The sequence below is a fragment of the Aulonocara sp. 'chitande type north' Nkhata Bay genome, linkage group LG14 (genome assembly GCF_057382095.1).
Source record: "Aulonocara sp. 'chitande type north' Nkhata Bay isolate Kocher_YH1m ecotype deep benthic linkage group LG14, A_spYH_male_GT1.1, whole genome shotgun sequence".
Taxonomy (NCBI): domain Eukaryota; kingdom Metazoa; phylum Chordata; class Actinopteri; order Cichliformes; family Cichlidae; genus Aulonocara; species Aulonocara sp. 'chitande type north' Nkhata Bay.
Genome location: NC_141357.1, coordinates 444,369 through 469,538, shown reverse-complemented (window position 1 = coordinate 469,538; position 25,170 = coordinate 444,369). Strand labels below are relative to the sequence as shown.

General features: G+C 42.4%; 1 protein-coding gene across 1 annotated transcript; it reads right to left on the bottom strand.

Moving 5' to 3' along the window:
• Nucleotides 1-6,059: 6,059 nt before the first annotated feature.
• On the bottom strand, nucleotides 6,060-24,921 carry LOC147313806 (alpha-2-macroglobulin-like protein 1). The gene is made up of 36 exons (XM_086260475.1): nucleotides 24,836-24,921; nucleotides 24,513-24,696; nucleotides 24,124-24,280; nucleotides 23,858-23,910; nucleotides 23,541-23,561; nucleotides 22,149-22,314; nucleotides 21,989-22,073; nucleotides 21,750-21,912; nucleotides 20,701-20,818; nucleotides 20,505-20,614; nucleotides 20,257-20,421; nucleotides 19,882-20,109; nucleotides 19,460-19,523; nucleotides 19,240-19,385; nucleotides 18,329-18,478; nucleotides 18,034-18,177; nucleotides 17,859-17,940; nucleotides 17,598-17,766; nucleotides 16,479-16,704; nucleotides 16,191-16,317; nucleotides 15,901-16,022; nucleotides 15,738-15,789; nucleotides 15,498-15,581; nucleotides 15,038-15,214; nucleotides 11,543-11,618; nucleotides 11,187-11,343; nucleotides 9,523-9,597; nucleotides 8,761-8,923; nucleotides 8,480-8,667; nucleotides 8,054-8,299; nucleotides 7,408-7,532; nucleotides 6,959-7,049; nucleotides 6,801-6,869; nucleotides 6,614-6,719; nucleotides 6,377-6,454; nucleotides 6,060-6,202 (listed from the first exon to the last, which is right to left on the bottom strand). Exons 1-35 carry the CDS (start codon nucleotides 24,919-24,921, stop codon nucleotides 6,417-6,419), a joined length of 4,413 nt encoding a protein of 1,470 aa, XP_086116601.1. The 3' UTR covers nucleotides 6,060-6,202; nucleotides 6,377-6,416.
• Between the last annotated feature and the right edge of the window lie 249 nt (nucleotides 24,922-25,170).

Here is a 25,170-nt window from a genome sequence, read left to right as displayed (position 1 = left end):
GGACCCGCCAGCGCGCCGTAGCAGCCGCGACCGCTGGCAATACAGAAAGGCTGCTCTTCATAGAGGACTCGCGCTCCGGGAGACGTTTTCTCATGGACTCCGGCTCCCAGAAGAGCCTCCTTCCCCCTACTGCTGCCGACGGACTAGCAGCGAACCGTGGGCCGCAGCTCATTGCAGCTAATGGCTCTCCCATCAAAACGTTTGGGGAAAGGTTGGTGACTGTTTGTTTTCATGGCCGGGATTTCCAGTGGAACTTTGTTGTTGCCGTTAGCTCTGTACCTATTTTGGGTGCTGATTTCCTGTGTGCTCATGGACTGCTTGTCGATGTTGCTAACAGACGTTTAATTGATGCTCTCTCGTTTTCTTCGCTACCCTGTTTTACTCGGGCTGCCGAGCCCCTGATTCGGGCTAATTTAGTGACCACTGGGGATGCTTTTCAGCGTTTGCTTTTAGAGTTTCCATCGCTGTCTGTCCCTAATTTCTCTAGCACGGTAACGAAGCATGGGGTTAAGCATTATATTCCCACAGTCGGGCCCCCGGTGTTCGCGCGCGCGCCGCCTCGACCCCGCGAAACTGTCCGTCGCTCGGGAAGAGTTTGCAGCCATGGAGCGCCTTGGCATTGTACAGCGTTCGAACAGTGCATGGGCCTCTCCGCTTCACATGGTGCCCAAATCGGACGGTTGGTGGCGGCCTTGCGGAGATTTCCGCCGTTTAAATAATGCCACGGAGAATGACCGTTACCCCATCCCCCACATTCAGGATTTTTCTGCCAATCTCGCCGGAGCGTCGATTTTTTTCTAAAATTGACTTGGTGCGGGGGTATCACCAGGTTCCCGTGCGCGCCGAAGACGTTCCTAAAACCGCTGTCATTACCCCCTTCGGCTTGTTCGAGTTTTTGCGCATGCCGTTTGGCCTGAAAGGTGCCGCCCAGACTTTTCAGCGGCTGATGGACTCCGTTTTGCGTGGGCTGCCGTTCGTTTTTGTTTATCTGGACGATATATTGGTGGCCAGCTGCTCAGCGAGCCAGCACGAGTCTCATCTGCACCAGGTTTTCCAGCGTTTGGCAGCGCACGGCCTGATCATCAACCCTTCCAAGTGCCAGTTTGGGTTGCCTGTTCTGGATTTCCTCGGGTACCGCATTTCCGCTGAAGGTGTGGTTCCGTTGCCCGACAGAGTCCAGGCCGTTTTGGCAGTTAAAGTGGTTAAAGTGTTGCAGGAGTTCTTGGGGATGATAAATTTTTACAACCGCTTTCTCCCCAGAGCTGCCCACCTGCTACAGCCATTCTATGGTGCCTTAAAAGGTAAAACAGCCAAGGATCCGGTTGACAGGCTGCCGGAACGCGTCCGTGCGTTTTCCTCAGCCAAGTCTGTGCTGGCTGACGCCGCCCTGCTGGCCCACCCGCTTCCGTCGGCGGAGATCGCGTTGACCACCGACGCCTCTGACGTGGCAGTGGGTGGGGTGTTGGAACAGCAGGTTTCAGGTCTCTGGCAACCGCTCACCTTTTTCAGTCATACGCTCCAGGATGCTGAACGCAAGTACAGTGTTTTTGACAGGGAGTTGCTGGCCCTGCACCTTGCGACACGACATTTTCATTTTTTCCTCGAGGGTCGCAACTTTACTGCGTACGTTGACCACAAACCTTTGACGTTTGCGATGTCCAAGGTCTCTGACCCATGGAGCGCACGCCAGCAGCGCCAATTGGCGGCCATTTCAGAGTTTACCACAGACATTCAGCATGTGGCTGGTAAGTCCAATCACGTCGCTGACTGTCTCTCACGTGTGCTGGTTTCTCCGGTGTATGTTGGCATCGACTACGCTGCGATGGCCGCCGAGCAACGTGCTGACCCGGACGTCCTTGCCCTTCAGTCAACAAAGACGGGCCTCGTGCTGGAGGACACCCCAGTGTGGGACGGCGGTCCGCACCTTCTTTGCGACATTTCCACTGGCCGCCCCCGCCCGGTGGTTCCCCGTTCGTGGCGTCGTCGTGTTTTTGACTCGGTGCATGCCCTCTCTCATCCCGGCGTCCGGGATCTCGGTCAAGCTGGTCAGCGCCAGGTTTGTTTGGCCAGGCCTTCGCAAGACGGTGAAAGAATGGGCGGCGGTTTGTATCCCATGCCAACGCTCGAAAATCCACTGGCACACACAGGCACCCCTCAAACCTTTCCGTGTCCCGGGTAGGCGTTTCGATCACGTTCATGTGGACCTGGTTGGTCCCTTGCCGCAGTCACAGGGTTTCACGCACCTTTTGACTGTGGTGGACCGCACAACCAGATGGCCAGAGGCAGTACCCCTGGCGTCCACGACAGCGGCGACGGTGGCCAGGGCATTTTTGTCAATGTGGGTTTCACGTTTCGGCTCCCCTGACATTACCTCGGACAGGGGCCCCCAGTTTGTTTCTGAGCTTTGGTCTGCTATGGCTGACGGCCTGGGAGTCAAGGTCCACCGCACCACAGCATACCACCCGCAAGCTAATGGGATGTGCGAACGGTTTCACCGGTCACTTAAGGCCGCGCTCCGGGCTTCCTTAACAAGTGGCGACTGGGTCGACCGTCTTCCGTGGGTTTTGCTGGGATTGCGTAGCGCGGTTAAAGAAGACCTCGGGGTTTCCCCGGCTGAACTGGTCCTCGGCCAGCCTCTCCGGGTCCCTGGGGAATTCTTACCTGAGAGTCCTCCCCCATGTTTCGATACCTCTTTGTTGCCTTTTCGCCCCCCAAGAAACTCATTTCCTGTTCCTGGTCCTGTGCACCACTGCCTGCCTGACACTTTTGTTCCGAGTTCGAACTCTGCTCGTTTCGTTTTCATCAGGCACGATGCCCATAGGACTCCGCTGCGTCCACCATATGACGGACCATACAGGGTTCTTAAACCAGGCAACAAACATTTCATTTTGGACTTTGGCGGTCGGCAGGAAGTTGTCTCTGTTGACAGACTTAAGCCTGCACATGTTATGCAAGAGGATCAGGTGGTCCCGGCCCAGGCCCCAGTTGATGTGGGAGACGAATAAAGAAGGAGTGAGAACTGAGAGCTCTGTGTCGTTGATGCTTACCTCCACAGTACTTCTGGGCTGCTCAAATCAAAGCGGCAATGTTTTATTTTGTTAATGAGCAAACTCCAGTGTGGGTTTCTATGGAGTCTATAGAAATCAAAATTCCCCCTAACTTATATCTTTACTCAGCCGACAGGAAGACACTAAATATGCAAACTAAGAACCCCTTTTTAAAAAACACTATAATGATCTGGTTAGAAACACATAACTACTTGGGAGAAATGATCCAACTGTCTCGGTTTACTCTGATATTTGGAAATAACAGCTTTCTTCCTGGTAGGGCGGATGCAGGATTTAAATTTTGGTTCGATCAAGGTATAAGAAAAGTGTCTGATAAATTTAGGAATAATACTTTTATGTCTTTTGAACAACTTAGAAGTACTTTTTCTATTCCTGTCAAACATTTTTTTTAGATTTCTTCAATTAAGACATTTTATTTTATTTTATTTTATTTTATTTTATTTTTCTCTTTTTTGGAAGTGACATCAGAAACAGCAGCATGTGACATCACGTGATGGCGGAGCTTCAGTTCATCCTTTGTCATCCTTTTTTTTTTTTTTTTTTTTTTTTTAATAGGACAGGGGGAAAGAATGAAAGAAAGAGGGGGAGAGGAAGAAAGAAAACCAAAGGGGAGAAGAGACGGTGAGAAGGGGGGGAAGAGAGAAAAAAAAAAAAAAAAAAAACTCCTGGGTCACCTGTATGGAGAGAAAGAAAAACAAAAAAAACAGGGGAGACAGCAAACAACAAAGAGCAACATAATAATAATAAAAAAAAAAAAGCACCATCACAATAAACTAGCTAGTCATAGATATCAATAGTTACTAAATAGTAAACGATATTGTGCAGCACGCAAGATAGACAGCGCACAGTGTGCTTTGAGGCAGCAGCCAAGAAAGCTGTAGTCCGCATCTGTGAATACCCATGTGTACACCTGTGTGCATACCTGTGTGGATCAGCATGCTTGCATTCCAAAGGTTTCTCCATGTAATGATCTGCTAGAGAGTGTGGGGAGCCACAGCCCTGTCCTCTATGGTATCAAGCAGGTATGGAGGAGATCAAAACTCCAGACATCCAGAGGCCCCCAGAACACAAGAGACCAAGGAAGACCCACAGAGGGGCAGCCGCGCCACTGTCCCAGTAAGAGCTAAGGAGAGTCCCAGATGAGAGCTCATTCAGCAGCCGCGGAGCAGAAGCCAGGGGGAGTTGCAGTGACGCGCCCGTGAGCTCCGCCGGCAGCCAGCTGTGCCTGAGTGACCGAGCCCCAGACCGAGAGGCCGGGGACACCCCACCTCCAAAGTGGCCCGAGCGAGCCCCAATAAGCGGCCGCCAAGGAGTGAGCCGGTGTGTACCCGGACGCCCACCCCCAGATACAAAGAACCACCAACGCACCGATACCTGAGGGAGTCCGCCACCGGCAGGGGAAGTGGTGGTGGGTGGAGATAGGCCTCCAAACCTTGGAGGGCCCGAGATGTCCCCAGAGAGGTGGCGTCTAAGACATTTTATTCTAACCACACAAGGTGACAGCTTAGAAATCCCCACCTCCTCCTCTCTAGAGAGCACAGTTATAAAGCATCTAAATGGGAGAGGCCGAGTTTCTGCATTGTATAAATTATTTATGGAAAATTCCAAAGAATCAACAGAGTCTATTTTAGAGGCTTGGAGGAAGGATTTGCAAATGGATATATCTGATGATGAGTGGTATAAATCATGCTCCTTGGCCCAGAGTCAGACATTTAATGTGCAATCTAAACTACTTCAATATAAATGGTTAACAAGACTCCGTCAAAAATGCATCATTTTAACTCAAACATCCCAGACTCCTGTATTAAGTGTGGAGTGGACAGGGGCACTTCATTTCACAGTACATGGGAGTGTCCACATGTGAAAATCTTTTGGGAAAAGGTAATAAATCTGTTAAGTCAAATCACTGGTGACGTGATTCCACTTCATCCTAAAATATGTATTTTAAATATATACCCGCATTGAGTTTTTCCTTTCCAGTCACCTTTCTCACTCACTATGTGTTAACAGACCTCTCTGCATTGAATCATACCTGTTCTTAACCTCTGTCTCTCTTCCACAGCATGTCTTTTATCCTGTCTTCATTCTCTCACCCCAACCAATCACAGCAGATGGCCCCGCCCCTCCCTGAGCCTGGTTCTGCCGGAGGTTTCTTCCTGTTAAAAGGGAGTTTTTCCTTCCCACTGTTGCCAAAGTGCTTGCTCATAGGGGGTCATATGATTGTTGGGTTTTTCTCTGTATCTACTGTACAATATAAAGCGCCTTGAGGCGATGTTTGTTGATTTGGCGCTATATAAATAAAATTGAATTTTGAGGTGTAACATCGCAAAAACTGAACGATTTGAAGATAGGGATTTGGTTTTGACTTGGAAGCTGGAGGTTTGCAGAGTTGAGTCTCCTGATTTGTGTTTAGTTTTGTGAAATTTTTTGTATTGGTTTTACATTTGACAACAAACTAAAAAAGGAAATCCACTGCAGACGTACTCATTGTTTTAATGTTTATAGTGTTATGTCAAACCGCGTGGATCCACTGGGCATAGGCATAAAAGGCACCTGATACCAAAGTTGCAGGTATGAAAACCCTGTACCAGAAGTGAAAAACTAGGTGGCTGTAGCTCAGAAGGTTTATGGTTCAATTCCTGGCTCCCCCAGTCTGCATGGGTGTGTTGGATAGTGCTTTGAGTATTCCAGGAGAGTAGAAAAGCACTATGTAAGAATCAGTCCATAATGGTACAGGTTAGCAGCATGTTTGTACAAACACTGCAAGTTGACTGCAACATAAAAAAAGTTAGCACCTTATTCCTCTTGATGAAAACTCAGGAAATATCTGCATTTCTACTTTCCCCAATCCACCAACTTGCACCATTGAGTTTATTGGCGTATGGATTAAATACATGATGTGAAGCATGGAAGAACAGAGACCGCTTTTAAGAGCAGAATTCAGATCTATTTATTATATTTCCATCATGCATTCATTTCATGCTGAATATGTGCAATACATACACAGCTGTATGTTAAGTGTGGCACAATACCAACAATATGCTATTTGTATAAACACAAAAAAATATGGTAAAAGCGAAAGGATGTGAAATTATTCTGAAATTGATGATGACGTCAGGGTTTCTCTCTTCAAGCTGCAAAAGAAGCAATAATTTAGTGAAGCTACAGTAATTATTTGTTGCTTTTTCATTTACCTGAAAAACTGTATTAAAATATCAGGTTATTGTCAAATTGGTGCACATTTGTTGGACAGGCAAAAAAAAAAAGGCTTCCTGTAGGTGTTCCTGTTTGTAGTTCTAAAGTATTACCTCACGGGTAGAGGAATTCCCTCTCAGACAGCTGACCTTCTCAGTGTGGATAGAGGTATTCATCTTCAGCCCGGTTACCTGAGAGAGAAAAAGAGCCGGTAAAAAGACTGAGGGTGACTCTCTTTACATGTCCAACACACTTAAAACTTCAGTGCTTCAAGTCCTGTTAACTGCTCAGTTTGTTGTACAGCTCCACTAAGGAGCAACATGTGTTGGTGTGCTGTGCTCGAGTTTTACTTGGCTCATAGTAGTCATAGAGCAGGACCACAGCAGGCTTCAGGTTGTCCACTGGGAACTCCTCTATGAGGTCCAAGCTGTGTTCTACAGGTGTGTCCTTCACTAACTGCACAGGAAAAGACACAACGCACTCGTTAACAAGTACAAAGATCATCATCTGGTATTTCTCACTGTGATGTCCTCTCACCTCTCGTAAGTACACCACAACATGATCTTCCCTTTGTTCAACACGATCCACCAGCTGGGCACCTTTGAGCTGTGAAAAGACAATGTTTAGTTCAGTTATCTTCACTCTCACTGTGGGAATTCTTACAAAATTCCTGTGAGGAAAACGTCATAACTGACCTTGTCATAAGACTCCGGGTCTGGGACGTGTCCAGAGAGCAATTTGATATCCAGGATCACCATGTTTGTAGTGCTCTGCGTTCCAGTGTATCTGCAAAGAATCACTCATGTTACTGACTGGTGCTAAGCATAGGCTATCTGCTGATTTAGCATGCTGCTAAAACAATACCTAACCCTACTTCCTGGATAGGTTTCCAACAACTACGCCACAGCAGTCAGTTACACTTGCACTTTAATGTCCATCAATTTTACAGTATCTGCAGCCTGCTGTGTGATCGGTTAGCATAACTGAGACTAGCCTCGCCCTCCAGACCAATCACTATGTTTGTGATTGGAAAGGAAGGTTGTTGTTGGGGTTTGGAGTAGAAACTACTACATTTCTCAGATGCACATCCAGCAGGGCCTTACATTCCTCTACTGTAGCAGTAATGTGCTTACTGAGTACTTACTGGGACTTTATCAGCAGAGTGAGTTTGGGTCGGGAAGACTGACTGTTGTGGTTATACTGCACGTTAACCTCCACGCTCAGAGTTGAGGAACCATAAGGATTTGGGATGTTGTACCGAACAGCAATCTGAAACAAAGTTAACCAAGAAAGATTTTATATTAGGATTTCTGCTCTATTTTCCTATAAAATATGTTAGAAGAAACAGATGTAGTATGTAGCATAGATTAGGTGGCTCCTGCACAGGAGGTACAGGTCACCTACTGATCGGAAGGTTGGTGGTTCAATCCCTGGCTCCTGCAGTCTGCATGTCAAATATCCTTGGGCAAGATACTAACCCCAAGTTGCTCTCCGATGCATCCATCGGAGTGTGAATGGGTGTGAATGGCGTTAGAAGCGCACTCAGTTTAGAGACAGTGCTTGTGAGAATAGGTGTGAATGTGGCATGTTGTATACAATGCTTTGGGTACTAGTAGAAAAGCGCTATATGAGAATAATTACAGTAACACAGAGTAAACTTGGCTTAAAAGAAAAAAAATCGCCATTGGCTACAGTTTTGACTACGCTAACATTTATTTATTTAATTTAAATGACAAGTGAACAGTGACTTCATCTTTATTTGGAACAACCAGGTTGATATGGGCACTGACCTGCACAGAAACACTTGTGCTGCCTTTCATCTCCACGATGTACTTCCCTGCTATGTTTTCCACTATTATCTCCTCCTGGTAGAGCAGTCTGTTGTTTCGGTTGACGTGGAACGTAACCTGGCCACCAGGAGTAGCAACTGCCACTTTGCTTGAGCCTCCTTTTTCTGAGCCCTCTTTGCTTGAGCCCTTAAAACCGAACACCTCAGTGGAGTAGAATGCCAGAGCCTGAAGAGCCACCACTGTGTCCTATATAAGATGCAAATACAAAACAGAAACTACTTTGAATACGGTATATTCATATTAATACGAACATTCTCTCACTCACACACAGTAAACACTGGACTGAACATTGTTGCAATCATGGGCAATCACTACCTGGGCTGACCTAACTGAGGCTTTTATATACACTCTATGGGAGTTCACTACCTGTGTTGAGGAGAAGCCTCCATAATAGGTCTGCTGCTCAGTCAGCCACCTCACGATGCTGAAGGCATAAGCCAGTTCTTCACTGGTCGGGGAAGCACTGATTTGGGCCAACAGCACGTAGGAGCTGATCTCCACTGACAGGGAGGCGGACGTTTCTGTTGATTTCTGAGTCCAGTAGATGAAACTGCCTGAGAGCCGCACACAAACAGACACAGAGACACGACGTAAGCTGCATTTCTGATGACGAGGGATTGATGGGTTCCTGCATGAGGCACCTTCACCTTGCTTTTCTGCAACCTTGTCGAGGTACTCTAGAAGGTGAGCGCGGGTCTCCACGTCTCCTACCAGGGTGAAGACGTACGCCAGCAGAGCTGTAGTGTAGGTGTTGCTGAGGTCATTCATGGAGTCTTTGAGGCAAGCCAGGCTCTTCTTCACCACAGAGTTCTTTAACAATTTTCACAATTAATGTGTCAGAACAAAATTCAGTATACTGATCAAAACAACAGGAACAAGTTTCAGAGTTACATGTCAGCAGTATGTCAGTGAACATGGTCTTATCTCCCTGCAGCAAAACAGAACAGATGTTGATGTCTTTTATGTGCATAATAGCAGTCAGTGAGTGAAAGACTTTTTAATTATCACAGTGAAGAATGAAAATGTTTTTGTTATGAGATTTGTTTTTAAATAAAGCTGATAGTTGAGGCTGGATCAGGTGAGCCCTTAGTTACGTTGCAATTGGCCTTGATCTTATACTTTCTGTTGTGAACCCCTTAAAACTTCTTCTGTCATACTGCTATAAAATAATAACCACAAATGAATAGAAAAATAAATTCAAATTACACATCAAAAGACTAAAGTCAAACAGGGGGGAAAAGCCCCCAAAAGACAAAGGCAAACACGCCACGGCTCTCTGTCCACAGATGTCAGCATTATAAACCCGTGGTGTGACCTAGTGAGCTTTTCAGTTCAGCAGGATACGTCATCATCTCCAAAGGAAGAGCACACACATGTGAATTCTTTCAGCCACAGGGGCATCTACCTACTTTTGCATATTTCTTATTCTCCAGAAACGTCGCAGTGATGTACGCAGTGAGAGTGACTTCGTCCGACACGCCACCCTGTGGATAGAAAACCATCAAAGAAACTTTATCAGCAATGTGCCTCCAACGTGCAGGGATGTGAATTTCTAACCTGCGCATATTGTAGACGGTGTGAGTGTCGTGTTTCAAAAATGTGTCCTACATATTCTAATAAACAGTAGAGGTTTTAGATATGGGCGACATGGGCGGTTGCCCGGGGCAGCATCGTGGTTGGGGGCGGCATCACGGGCATCGGGAAAAAAAAAGAAGAAAATGCTCGTACTCATGCTCCCCTGACGTCAACCAGCGCATACTGGGAATAGCATAGGCACCGATCGGTTTCCTATCGCCCATTTGCTGGGAGTAAGGGCGCCCTCCGTTTGCGAGGTGTGCCTGCTGCTTGCGGCTCAGAGAGGAGAGGGCGGGGCTGCGGGGGAGTCTCTGACCGGCTGGAGGGGCATCTAATAACCAACTCGCAAAATAAAACAAAATAAAAACAAACACGAAAACACCAGACTTCATGATACAGACTTATAATTTGCACCGATGTTTTTTCGAAATTCTATATTAAAAAAAAAAAAAGCGAGAGCCCTCGGTGCGCCTGCTCGCTGCTGAAGTCAAAGTAAACTTTATTGTCATCTCCGCTACAGACAGTCCAGCAAATAGAGAGACGAGACGACGAGGCTCCAGTTGCAGCTGTGCAAGTAAACAAACAACAAATATAAGAAGAGTAAGAAAATAAATATACACTTTAGGACTCGGGGTAAAGGATCAATAACAATTTAAAATTTACAGTTTGATGATTTAAAGTCTCACACAAGCCATCGAAAGGGGAGGGGCCAGCTGCTTCCAGATAGAGCACATTTCATTCATAATGATGTAAATCCAAGCCCACTATGTGTTCATGATCTGAATCCTGGGTTGTGTGAAATCCCAGAAATACACCTCAGACAAAGTGAATCTGTGAACTAAGGTGTAGGTCTGTTAGGTTATGTTGTGGTGATCCTCGAGTCCTCGAGGAGTTGTGTTCATACTGGAGTGCAAAATTAAAACCAATGGAAGATGGACAAGAAAAGTTCAAAGCCATCAGGTGCTCAGTTTAGAAAAAAGAGAAAAGAAGAGGAGGAGAAACGAGCAACAGATGCAGGTAAGCAGACGTGTGATTGGATAATGGCAGCTCATCCTGAACCAATCAGAGTCAGAATACTTTATTAATCCCTAAGGAAATTATGTGGGTTACAGTTGCTCCAAGAATAAATGGTAAAAATAGCAACAGTAACAGACTAAACTCCAAACATCATGTTACAGATTTTAATATTAATTGTCAGTTGTTGATTTGTCCAGTTCTCATTGTGTGGCGAATTATGATGGCTGTTTGGTAGCTGTTTGCATACAATGCATACTTCATGTGTGTGTGTGTGTGTGTGTGGGGGGGGTGCCAGAGGGCGTGTTCGCCCAGGGCGCCAAACAGGCTAGGACAGCCACTGCTAATAAATGTAGCTTCTACCTCCAGATCCAGTCATTGTTTACATATTGTAATGTGATCTAGGCTGGTATTATTTATGGATTATTCTATGAGTAACAGTTTTCTAAGTTCTGACAGGCAGTTTCATGCTATACAAGTGTACCTTCATGCCAATGTGAATGAGTCTCCCTGACATTTTAAAACAGCCATTTTCTCGTTGTTGATTTTCCAGCCATGTGTTAGACTCTTCAATGTTTCTGGGATCGATGTGAATGAATTTCTCAGCTCGTGCAAAACATTTCACCACAAAAGCAGTCAGCCTGAAAACAAGTAAAAACACACAAAAAACTACAGTTTTATTACCGTTTAAATGTAATTTAAATATTTTTGGAAATGCGAGTGAGAATGATAACAGGATGAATCACATTTCATGAAGAGGCAACAAACTCACAGCAATTTCTCTTGTGTCTTAAATGTGGGACACCATATAACTGTGTGAATAACGAGTGATGTTCTCACCAAGTGCTTCCCTCCCCTGTTCCAAATGCACTGTAAGAACCATCAGTATGCTTGTATGTCAGCTGATTTTGGTAGCCTGTAAAAGAAAAGAAAACTGATGTACGTGACAGAAAAACAAAAACATGAGCCTCTGAGAAAGAGATACCACACTCTTTGGAAAACTTATTTTCTTATTTTGGTTTAGAAATTCTTATCTCACTGAGTGATTACTTCATACTAGAAGTGAGGAAAAGCAAAGCCCAAATGTAAGTGAAGGAGGGTGTAACATGGAGATTTCCCTGCAGACATGCTAACAGATATCAGGTTGTAAGCTGTTTGGATGGGCTTGAGAAAAAAGCATGGCTGATTGCGCTGGTCTGTGCAGAGTGAACAACATCAGACTCCATCTCGTTATTCTGGTGAACCACCAGTGCACAAGTGATCTACAAACCCTGACAGCAAGTAGGTGAATTCTCCCATTTCAATATCGCTAGCTATCAATAAAGAACAACTTACTGCTTAAAAAAACCGAATGAAAGTGAATGGTACATTGGTTTCTAACATAAAACTACTGAATGCAGTCAGCGGCAGTACAAAAGTGACCAATTTTTTAGTTTTAGTCTCTTTTTTTCCCAGTGAGTCGTCAGTTCTGAGATTAATAATTATCCCTCACGTCATACTGGGCTCTTTTTGTGCCACTTTTTTCATTCGTATGAACGCCATTTCCGCTGTGTTGGGTGTAGCATAGCCAAACTTGCCACCCGGTTTCGTTTTTGTAAAAAATTCAAATTTTCAGTCTGATTTTCTTACATCAGCCTAACACGGCTTAGCAGCAAAAATACTCACACTCATCACCCTAGGGACCGTTTTGTGCCCCATTGAAACCCATTATAAACGCTATTTTTCACGGCAAAAAAATTACGGTCAAATCGATCGTGATCGGTTATGTTTCCGTTTCCGTTTGCAGTACTGGCCTTAGAGTTGTAATTTTTTTATTTGTCCACCGGGTGGCGCCCTTGCTCCACATTTGACCCCGGGCTGGAAAACAGCGGACTGCTTAAACAGGCCTGCGGGAAACGAAGCCTCATTTCCGGCGTGCAGCAGCGGCTTCGCCCGCTGATCGGGCGGGACCATTTTCGGCCCCTAGGACCGTTTGAGGGTGCATTTTTTTTTTAATCAACAGGAAATGACGTATTTGTTGTGACGTGGTACCGGACGTGTGTGTTGGAAAAAGGGGTCCGACGCAACATGCCCCGGTCATCGTCGGGAGTTAACCCGGGAGGATGCACTGATTTCGGCCTAGAGGAGGAGCATTTGCTGCCTGGAGACCATTTTCTGGTCCTGAAAAAAAAAAAAAAAGGCGATCGAAATGAAGGTTGGTGCCAATCTTTAGTCCATCTAAAGGCCTAATTATAATAACAATCAAATATTACTTCAAATGTTTTTTTTAAAAAATATTTCGTTTTGTTTTGGGGGGCTAAAAAAAACGGTGCGCTCATGTAATTAAACTGCGATTAAAAGGGTTAAAACCCCCGAAATATAATTAAAACTTTACATGGATAGTTCAGGGAGAAGTAGTTTTAAAAGACTGGCTAATTTAAAGTGGAAAAAAATATGAATATATAATCTTTTTATAGCATTTTTCGGGCGTGGCAGAAAATGGTCCCCAGGGTGATGAACGTAAGTTTTTTAAAGGATGACGTGATTAATTAGCTAACATAAACCAATGCAAGCTGCAACCAACCACTGTACTGTCACAAGATGACGCTACAAAACCAGAACCAGAACTTTAAGCACTTATTTCTTGAATCCAGGTTCCTATTCAGAGTAAATATATCGCAGAGTAGCGCTCCATGGTGTAAAATAGGACAGGGAGAGACTATCAAACATGTCTGAAGCACTACACTGAGGATACGTCATCATAAGCTGAAAGCTGCATGGCTTTCTGTGCTCTGCACACTGTGGTTGTGGTACTTTTACATATAAATGAGGATCTGTTACAGAGGAGTTCACACAATCAGACACATCTTGATGTTGCACAATGGCTCCTAAAAGAATATTTCGGAGTGCGGCTTGAGGAAAAAAAGATAAAAGTCTGTATGTATCGATTCTATCTGAATAAATTTGACAGTTGAGTTTCTTACCAGAAACTTATGTATGAACATACTTAACAGTAAATAGACACAGTTCATTTTAACCTGAGATAACAGATTTAAATGATGATGATGATGTTTCTCTGAGAACATGCTTGTTTTTTGTCAGCCTGTTCCCCAACTCAAGGGGAATTTTTGATTGATTGTATGGCTGGCATTAGTTGTTATCTACTTACCAATGTTTGTGTGTGTGGTTTTTGTTTGTTGTTTGTTTTGTGTTGCAATTTAGAGTTGGCTTTTAATTTTGAACAGATTCAATTTCATATACACACAGTAGTTTTCACCTGGCAAGCACTGGCTTAAAGTAATGAAGTTCTCCTTCATTTTAGCTGATGTGTTTGTCATTAGAACACACTTTATTGGCTGTTTGCTTTACAGCATAAGTAGAACTGCAGCATCATGCATAATGATAAGAGCTAGTGTTTTTCTCACAACATTAAAAAGGTGTTTTGGTTTGCTATTTTAACATAAAACCTATGAAATGTCCAAATTGCTCAAAATTCTGCTCATATTTTATTAATATACATTTTAAAATAAAATAAGAAATGTAATTCATTTGCCTTTTTCTACTTTGTGTATATGTGTTCCTCTTCATCTAGTTATGAGCATGTGTGTGATTTGTATATAGAAAATCCTTCAGAGCCTTCAGTTTTCAGGCCCCTCTTCTGTGGAACCAGCTTCCAGTTTGGATTCAGGAGACAGACACTATCTCTACTTTTAAGATTAGGCTTCAAACTTTCCTTTTTGCTAAAGCATATAGTTAGGGCTGGACCAGGTGACCCTGAATCCTCCCTTAGTTATGCTGCAATAGACGTAGGCTGCCGGGGGATTCCCATGATGCATTGAGTTTTTCCTTTCCAGTCACCTTTCTCGCTCACTATGTATTAACAGACCTCTCTGCATTGAATCATATCTGTTATTAATCTCTGTCTCTCTTCCACAGCATGTCTTTATCCTGTCTTCCTTCTCTCACCCCAACCAATCACAGCAGATGGCCCCGCCCCTCCCTGAGCCTGGTTCTGCCGGAGGTTTCTTCCTGTTAAAAGGGAGTTTTTCCTTCCCACTGTCGCCAAAGTGCTGCTCATAGGGGGTCATATGATTGTTGGGTTTTTCTCTGTATCTATGAAGCGCCTTGAGGCAACTTATGTTGTGATTTGGCACTATATAAATAAAATTGAATTGAATTAAATTGATTGCAATATCTTTAGCTTTTAGTTTGGTTCACAAAACTTCAAGATTTTATTATCAACATTTTCTACTTAAAGTATGTTTAACTCAGCTGGTAGATCTGGCTTTGAAATGTCCTAACCTAGGCATGACTTTTGCTTTCCTTGCTTTAGCTTTAGAGAAGTGCTGCACTCACCAGTGATTAGATAACTGGTAGCCTTTTCCTCGATGGTTGAGGTGAGCTGCTGTGTGTCTTTCAGGTACTCGAGGATGAAGATGTTGGGGGCGAGGAGAGCCATGTTCTGCTCTCCACATCCACTTGGCAGCTGCAGCAGACTGTCGAGGTTCTTCAGAGCCCGACCGAGAATGTCACCTGATGGAAAAAAGTCTCACTAAAGCTGAACATGTAACTAACCCATCATCTAATTTCAAATGAGTGAAAACATGCCAACAACCTAGAAAAATACCAAATACATCAAATGCAGTACTTTGTTGTAATCCGATGGTACTTTGAGTATGCTTGCTAAGCTTAAAATCAACTCATGAACTTCTAATAGAGCAATAGGTAGGAAAAAACAGCCTCACAGCATAGTCTTTTAATATTAATTGAAACATTATTTATATATCATATGTAATTTTTCATGTAGTAGGTTTACCCAGGACTGATATAAAAGCATGGGCAGAATCTTCAATCACATTGTACGGAAGTTCAACCAGAACTTCTTCCCTCACAGTTTTTCCTGCACACAGACAAAAACAGCCACGTTACATGGGGAAGAGTACAAGTGTGGTCATTTCTTCTATTAGTTTAGTGAAATGAAGTTAACATTTATTGAAATAGTGGTATTAAAAGAAAACTGCTCTACTAGGCGATAGCCTTAGAAAACCATGCTGACCTTCTGGGAGTAGTAGCAAGTTGAAGGTCTTTGTCACCTCAACTCCCTCTGGCTGAGGGACATGAAGATATAGCATTAACATTTATACCAAGATGGATTGACTTTCTCCCCCCCAAAAACTAAGGTGGTGAACACATTAGCATCTTGTGTTTATGGCACCAACCTTCACTATGAGGGGTTTTGTCACCACGTCGATGCGACCTCTGTCTGGAACAGTTACGGCCCCAGAATCACATAAATCCACTGAAGCCACTGCCTCAGCAGACACAGTCACTTCCACAACCCCTAAAACACATCAGCGAAAATGACTTTCAAAATCCTGCAAACGATCAAACCCTCGTTATTCAAGGGATCTCAGTGTCTAATGATTCAAAGGAGAAGTGGTGGGAAAAGGGGCACATGGCTCCTTCACACTGAGACCCTCTAGCATTTGCTCCAAAGCTTGACCCTCACCTAAGGCCGATGGGGTCAAGCTCCAGCTGAAGGTCTTGCGCTTGCTGGCACACAAACAAGATGTGGTTTGGTCACCAAACAGGGAGGTGAGGGTGTAAAGTGAGGAAGATGCTGGTGTTACAGTGATCTGTTCCAGGGACAAACAATACATTTTAAATATAGACTCTTTTGAGGAACAGGTTTAAATGTGCTCAGTATTTTCATTCATCTCAGAAATACTGAAGTTTTTCTTTAGTAATTCTGTGATTCTTTGCTGCTCGTCAGAGTTTAACTAGCAGCACAGATTACCATCATGCAGCTGGTCAGGTAGCTGAAGACAGTTGCCTTCAGTTCAAAGAACTCCCCCCGGATGATAGAGTAGGGCATGGTGAGCTCGAGGAAGAAGGGCTGGAAGACTTTCAAATCTTCACGAGGAGCCAAACCAAAACCCTCAGAAGACAAGCAGAAAGCCTCCGTCTCCCAGGTGGTGATGGTGTCTGGGACGGTGAGGGTCATTTCCTCTGTGCCCGATTCTCTGAATCAGCCCAAACACACAAGAACATTCTGTCAGGGGCTAAAATATACTCAACAAAACGTTTTTGCAGTGTGTTTTAAATGATGCAGTATTGGACACATTTTTGCTGAAGAACTTCTAACAATAGCAGCACAAATGTTTAACCTCTTAAGCCCCAACGTCCCCTGATATGGGGGCAAAAGGCAGGAGATCAGTTAGGCTTGAGAGGTTAACTGAAGCTACAATTCCAAATCAGTGATTGTTAATTTATTTCAAACAGGTAAACAATATACAGGTACATTTAGAAAAGAAAATAAGAGAGAAAAAAATACTAAACAAAAGTCAGCACATTTCAATATTGCTACTGTTCTGATTCAGTTACATGTCGAGAGGGAAGAAGGAAACACTTATTTAATCCCACCCCTTTGCCATAAATGATCAGTTAATATTTAGTTGCTTCCTTACTGATATAACCTGTAACAACAATAGTGAACAGATTTCTGATATACTATACACTATAATATCACATCATGATTTTTTTTTTTTTTAAATAGAGACATTCACTTAATTTCAATATTTTCCTTTTCTTTATAGTTTGAGAAGATCATATTTTTATAACTCTTTTTGAACAGTTTTATGTTTGGACGTCGCTTTAATTCCATATTCAGACTGTTCTACAGTTTCACTCCATGCACAGAAACACAAAAGCTTTTTCTTGTAGTACGGACCTTCCCTGTTTTGAAGTTGCAAAAACTCCTTAAATTATAACTTCCTTCATCATCAAAAAACAAAATGCACATAAAAATACTCCAAATCTTGATGGGAGAACTGGTGAATCTTTGGTTTCATTATGCACTCAAAGACTTTTCTCAAGCACTTAATGTTTATCAAATCAGTTTACAACACAAGCTCACCTAACGTCTACCAGATCCCATATCCAAGTCTCTGGGAAGAAAGTACGGACTGTTTTTATGGGTGAAATGTCAGGAGGAAGTGCCGGAGCACCAGAGGCAGCTGCATCTGGTATTCTCTCTAATATGTCCAACTTGTATACTTGATAAGGACCCTTCCAAAAGCACTGGTCTACAAAGAAAGCAGAAAAAGAGATTGAAACAACCATAAAGATAACTGCTTCATTTTTCTTTCAAATGATCAGCATCACTCTTCAAAGTCACCTCGATAGTATTCTCTTCCTTTGTACTTGAGGCATGAAGGCAACTGAATAACCAAGTTGGTTGCCATCTTCAGTCCTACACTCTACATAATCCAGCACATACAAATAGTTCATTACAGGAAAAACAACAAAAAGCTTTTTACTAAATATGACTTACAGGTACGTATGCAGATTACCTGGAAAACAGTGTGGGCATCATTTCTGCCACTCTCAGGAAACGGCAGAATTGATCTTTTTGGTCTCACTTCCATGCACTCTATAGGATCTTGAACCTCATATGGGACATAGGTTGCTTTCCTGACAGGAAGCAAGTCATAAATCTGAAAGAAAATATGTATGTATGATCTTTCTACTGTACACTCTTACTCTTGCCAGCTGTTCAAAAGAGAAAAGGAGGGGCTGTGCATTTGGTATTGAGCCTTCAACATCCAACATCCCACCTGACCTGGTGGTCGTTAAAAACGCTGTTACCTTTTCAGCATTCAGAGTCTTCCCCGGCTCCTTGATGAGGACACTCTGGTCGATGGCACTCACACCACACAGAGAGTGCGGCAGGGCCGTCACCTGGAAGTTGGTCTCATCTCCTGGGACAGCTGAAGGTGGTACAAAATGTACCGACACCTGATGCACACAAAACCCAAATGAAACCATCCAGATGTTAATATGTGAGGTGAACTCTGGTGGTGAACAAAGGTGAACTTTGAACAAATATTTGGCAAGTAAAATCATGTGATACAAATGGATCTGACTGTATTCTGTATAAATAAACACCTGTAATTCGAAATGACCTCAGGTTTTGTAATGTTTTGTAAAATCTAATCTAAAATAATGAACATGGAAACATTACAATTTGGCATAAAATGATAACAATAATCTTTTTGAGTTGAGGTTACTCACTTTGCAAAGTACTAAAAATTAGTTTTAGTAAAATTAGCAACATTTCAATTTCAAAAAATCTATTTTAAGTTGAAAAGAAGATAATTATTTATAGATTTTTTTCATCATTGTAATTTTCTGTTTGAATACTTTGAACATTGAGCTGGACAGGTGACCGATGGATAGGTACAGAAAACCATATAAAAAGTGTCACTTCATGGCCCGTGTGACCATGGTAACATGAAAACACCATGCTTACTCAATGTGTTGCTTGCTTGTGGAAAGTTAACTATTTAAACATTTATGGCCAAATTACATATTTGCGCATGAACTGGCGTACTACAGTCAAGTCTGATTTGCATGTGATGGCTCCAGAAATCTTTAACCATGACATGAAAGAATTTTTGCTGGTACACCTACGAGTAAATGTTATTTCAGGTTAGCCTTATTGGCTATCTTGATATTGATAATTTTGTAAAAGCGTCGACTAAGTAATCTTTACTGACCTTGTTAGTGAAGCACTTCTCAGTGGAGAATTCAGCACTGTGAGCGATCACATTCTCACTGGGGAGGACAGCATAAGCCACAATCTGGATGTCTGGTGTCATCTCAGGAGATACAGTCAACTTCAAGGACACCTCGCCCTCATTCACTGAAACACAGAGCATCAAAAGCTACTTTACTGGGAAAATTTGAAAGTCAAGATCAAAGCCATGTTTAGCACACCTGTTTGAGATGTAACTTTAAGCTCTTGATGTCCGTGAACGGAAATAACTCCTCTGGACAAGACCTTGATAATTTTGGAGAAAATGACACAAGGAGACAGTCAGCAGCAAATATTCACTTCCTTTCTTTTTGCCGTTCTGCTTTGGTTCTTTCATGTGACTTGATTGAGTAAACTAACGTGACTGTTAAAGCTATTCATCTTAAATTTTAATGAAAGCACCTACACATTAAAAAACAAACTTTTTTCAATGGTGTGACTTTGACTTTCTTGGTCAAGCGCTTACAAATGATCACACCTAAATAATACCAAAATGTTACCATACAGGTTCTTATCATGGTGTAACAGAACGTTCAAACTCCACGCTGTCATTGAATAACATTAAGGCCTTTGACATGCGTCTTTCTACTATGTATTTTCTCACCAGATACATCAGATCCACAGAGCCTGGGGCCTCTCCCACGATCGTGTACCAGATAGATATGGCTTCTTCTGTCTCACACGGAAGAGGTTTGTCCTTCGTCTTTACCTCCAGGAAGCTAACTGTTTTATCATCAGGAGAAGACGGTTTGACCATGGACAAAGTGTGAGTTCCAACCTCAAAGAAAGCAGTTCTATATCCAGCATAATCCAGAGTCGGCGCCAGGCTTGCCTGGTTGTGGAACAAAACATAAATGAACGAAGGAGGGGAACATTTGGGCAGAAAGTTTTAGCTGTTCATGAAATCACAGCTATTTTATATTATAATATATATATATATATATTTATATTATAAATGTCAGTGCAGCTTTTCACTTACATGGAGTTGGACGTCACCTTTTAATTCGTTTGTGCTAAGTGAGAACACGGCAACACCTTTCTCGTCAGTTTTTACATTTTGTATTGAGCTCAGGGAAATGTCTCCCTCAAAGAGGTACACGATGCGGTCAGGAATGGGTTCACCATTATGATAAACAGCTTTGACCTGTTGAAAGGAAAACGATGATGTGTGGATCCACAGGATTTCAGCTGTATTACAAAATGATGATAACTGAGAAAAACACTTACTTGTCCTTGCACATTTGTTCCTGGTTCATAAATGTCGGGAGTATCAACAAAAGACACTCTTCCAAGGACATATGAAATCGTTATGCTTTGCTTTTGTGATATCAAAACACCTGAAAAAAAAGCAATAGATATGATATATTGTTACAATACACCAAAGTGCGTCGTTACAATAAACTAAATATGAATATAGTCTTGCCTGTGCCCTCCTCTTCCATTTTAACGGTGATGTCCAGGATATCGTTCAGTGCTGTTGAATCAACTTTGTTGAAGTTTGACATGTTGACGGTAAAAGTGGTACAGCCTTCCTTATCTGCCTAGAATATATTGTGAAAACAAAATAAAAGTTGATATTAGCCGTTTCTCAGCACGACAGCCATGGTGATACCCGTCATCCGAGTTTGCTCCAAGAGTTTAGCAAAGCAAATCATTCAGATCTGACACAAACATCACATATATGCACATTTAAAGCAGTGGATCAGACAGTCTTCAGACAAAACAAGCCTAGTGCTGAAGGCCCTAAATACAAGGGCCTTAAGTTACACTTACACTTACTATTACTACTATCTTCTTTGCTTTTGCGTTAAAGTAATGACTGATAATATCTAAACACTACTGGTCTGTGCACACTTACAAGGACTAGTTTGACAAATGACTCTTTGAAATTTGCTGCTTTTCTTTTAGTGAGTTTGAGTTTTGCTTTGGGCTGTTGCCGTGAAGTCAAACAATTCAAAAAGGTCAAACCAAAAAATGTTATTAATATTTTTACAAGGATTTTAGAGATTAAAACATTTTAATTTGAAATGTGACTGACAATTTAAGAGAGTTCCCTCTGAAACACGGAAATACTGAAGAAGGCACAAAATACTCGGATACTTGTAGTCTGAGAGTGAGTTGTAGCTTTGCAGGGATACTCCACACCAAGTTTACGTTTGGTAACATTGTAGTGGTTGTATAAATTATGTATATAGTGAATGCGTAGTGCAGGAGTTTACACATTCCCAACAAAAAATGTTTCTGGTTTGCTTCCAGGAGGAGACATAAATCTCTTTGGGATTGCGCCAGGAAAGGCCTCGTGCCTTTAAAACATCACTCAACTAAATGAAATGTTTGTGAATAAGGGAGCAGTTATAATTCCTGCCTAATTTATTTTAATCGCACAAACAAACTTGAGCAGAAATTTGTAATAAAGAAGAAAACACCCTCTATGCGAACTTTGTTTCTGCAGTGATGAAACTGAACCTGTACCTGCTTCGTCTCTGAGTGACACACAGGATTTGTGTCATCATGTGAATTACTCTCATCAATGTGCTCTGCAACTCTGATCCACTCTGAACCGTGAAAATGTCCCAGAGTAGGTCGGCACACACCTACAGTGACCCTTCCTGGCACCGGCTGCTTAAATGTATACCTGTTAAAATTAAAAATAAATACATAAATAAAACAAATAAGAATAAAATCTAGTAGACATCTGTCAGTTTACTTACTTTGAACATATTTGAGCCTTAAAGCTCTGATCTCCAACACTCACTTCGTCAGGCACTTTTATAGTTACATCGAATTTGGGCAAAACTGGGGACAAAGTGTCCGTGTCAGTGTTTAAGCTTCACTGCAAATGGGAAGAGTGTAACAATCAGCCCAACTTACCATACTTCTCCACCGTGAAAGTGTAATATACTTTGGATTCACCCATGGTCACAGTGATTTTGTATATTCCCTCACGAGCCTCAGAACTCAAGAAGTATGAAAGCTGCAGTATTTTGTTATCTGAATTTGTCTTGAGCCACTGCCCGATCCTGTTCCCGCTTGGATCCTGTTACATGCAAAATGAAAGAATATAATTAAGAATATAATTAATAACCAAATACGTGGGTCAAAGAATTATTACTTCTCTCAATTTGACTTTGAAAGGTGTTAATCATACGTATATACAGTGTTGGGGAGTAACGGAATACATGTACCGCCGTTACGTATTTAAAATACAAAATATGAGTAACTGTATTCCGTTACAGTTACCGTTTAAAAAGGTGGTATTTAGAATACAGTTACTTTGTTGAAATAAATGGATTACACGGCGGTACTTTCCTGTTTCATATTGTCGCGGGTCAGGACTGTTTGGGTTTGTTTGACAGCTACGTTCTGTTGTTCCAGGCGGCAGCGCTACGGTTGCCATGGTTACAGTCTCTGCGACTGTGTGTTTCCTGGGTGAGAGAGCGCCTTTTCGTTGTTGTTGTTGTGCTAAGCTAACAGGCAGAATGCTACAAGCATAGCTCTAAAGAATGTAGCATCATGGGCAGTGTAGTCCGTGTTGCAGGGAGAATGGACTGCCATACACGTTATGTGTCTGTGAGCGCGAGGAGGGAGAAAAAGGGGAGTGGAAAGGTACGAGTTGTCGTTGAGGAAAAACGGGAGCTGGAAGCATGTAAATATAATAATAACCACTGCAGCCAAGAAGAGAGCCTGACGAGCCCAGTTGTAAGTAAGCTATTAAGACTCGACTGTACGCTGTGTTCGTGTTTTCCTCCGAAACATTAAGCAGCCTTTCAACGCCTCTCTCTGTCTCTCGCAAGAAAAGTTGACCCACACAACAAAGTAAAGCTATTTTTCGGCTACGAGCCGACAGGGACCCCGCCGTATTAGTCAGAGGTCCCTTTACTACAGTTCGGAGTCGCGGACCTTCAGTAATAGTAATAAATCACACAGCAATAGTACATTCACGTTGTTGTAAAAAGCATGATAATATATTAAGTAATCCAAAGTATTCAGAATACGTTACTGTCATCGAGTAACGTAACGGAATACGTTACAGAATACATTTTAGGGCATGTATTCTGTATTCTGTAATGGAATACATTTTAAAAGTAACCTTCCCAACACTGCGTGTATATTATATGTATTCACACATTAAACTCTTTAAATTAATGCCATGATTTGTTAAAAACAACAATAATAATAAAAACATGAATAAAATAAACATAGTACTATGACTTGTGTGTTCATATTGTTTATTTATTTTTAAATGCACTACTGTGTTCTTACCTCCAGTTCGATGATGTCATACTGCAACAAAGGAAGGGAAAAAGGTTCAAAGAGCACAATGGTTTCATGTCATCTTGCAGTGTTACAGTTATTAGGCTTTTTTGTGAGTGCTCCACACTTTAAAATGATAGCGGCTTCAGATGAATTCAGATGAAGATTTATGTAAGCTACATAATGACAGCTGGGAGGTAGAAACCGCCTCTTACGACTTCACTGGATAAGTAATCCAAAATTCATGGAAGTAACTCATTTTCATTGCATTCATTCAAATGCATAAGCTGTCCGTAAATAGGACCTAACAAAGTTTAAACACTCACCAGTGTACTAGCAGGTCTCAGCTTGGAGTCCAGTGTGACAACTCTGAAATGCACTTCAAGACACATCCAAAGAGACTGCGTGAAAAATGATCTCTAGCAGTGTCACAAACCCTAAAGCTCATTATATTCATTATTAATTATATTATATAACTTCTAATGGCTTCTCTGAGTTTAAAACTGTTGATGTTTGGGGATACATTACTTATACTTCCATATCATGCTTATGCTGCATTGTTGGGACAGATAGCATGATTGCTCATTTTTACCTTGTTGTCCGGGGAGATAGATGGGTTTATCTGTTTGGATGAATGTCTGCGGTTTGTAGGCTCTGATCAGGACTTTTCTGACTTCTTCTGACTGAAACCCGCTTCCTTCAACCTTCACCTGAAAATCCATCACCTCTTCATTTGTCACAACAGGAACCTGGAAGCACAGGATATTTGTTTGGCTATATGTTTTAGCCAGTTGCTAAGTGGGCACATGTTTCGAAACTAACTTGGACCTCACACATTTCGCTCTCCAGCTTTTCTATTAAAGTCATGTGGATGATCAAAAGAGAGAAAAATTCTTTCAAAAACTATATATATATATATATATATATATATATATATATATATATATATATATATATAAATGCTTCTTTTGGGAAGCTCACCGAAAAAGCAATGCAGGTATGAACATCTTGAATGCACGTGTGCAGTGACATTAGGGTTGCGCTCTTCGCTGTTGATTTCAGGGTGACATTCACAACCACGGGCTCAGTGAGCTCCAGAACGCTGACACAGAATTTGGTCTCAGCTCCAGACTCAAGAACTGCAGGAACTGCCACTAGATATTGCCTGCAGACACAGAGATACACACATACAGCAGTTACCTCTATGGATGTGAAAAAGAAAAAATCTCAAATCAGAATTCATGTGCACCAGTTACAAATTTCACAGGACATAAAAAAAGAATCGATCATAGAGGCAAACTTACGGTCCAGGTCCTGCTTGGCCCACATGCGCCCAGCTGACAAAGGCGCACAACGCCCATGTCCAACTCAGAATCCCAGGTTGACCCATAACTGACTATGATGCTCCTCAGAGTCAGCGTCTGTTAAATAGCTGCCGATGCAGAGGCCCCACCCATCTTCAGCCACACCACAGACAGCACACACCTTTGTTCCCCGTTCCAGGAAAATGAGAAGTAAATATTTTACATATTTCATACTGGTTGACGTGTGCCTTCAACTTTCAGTGGTTTAAATAGAGTTTTTAACTTTTTCATTTGTGCTTTACAAAAGAACTGAAAGAGATCCAGGAGATTGTTTT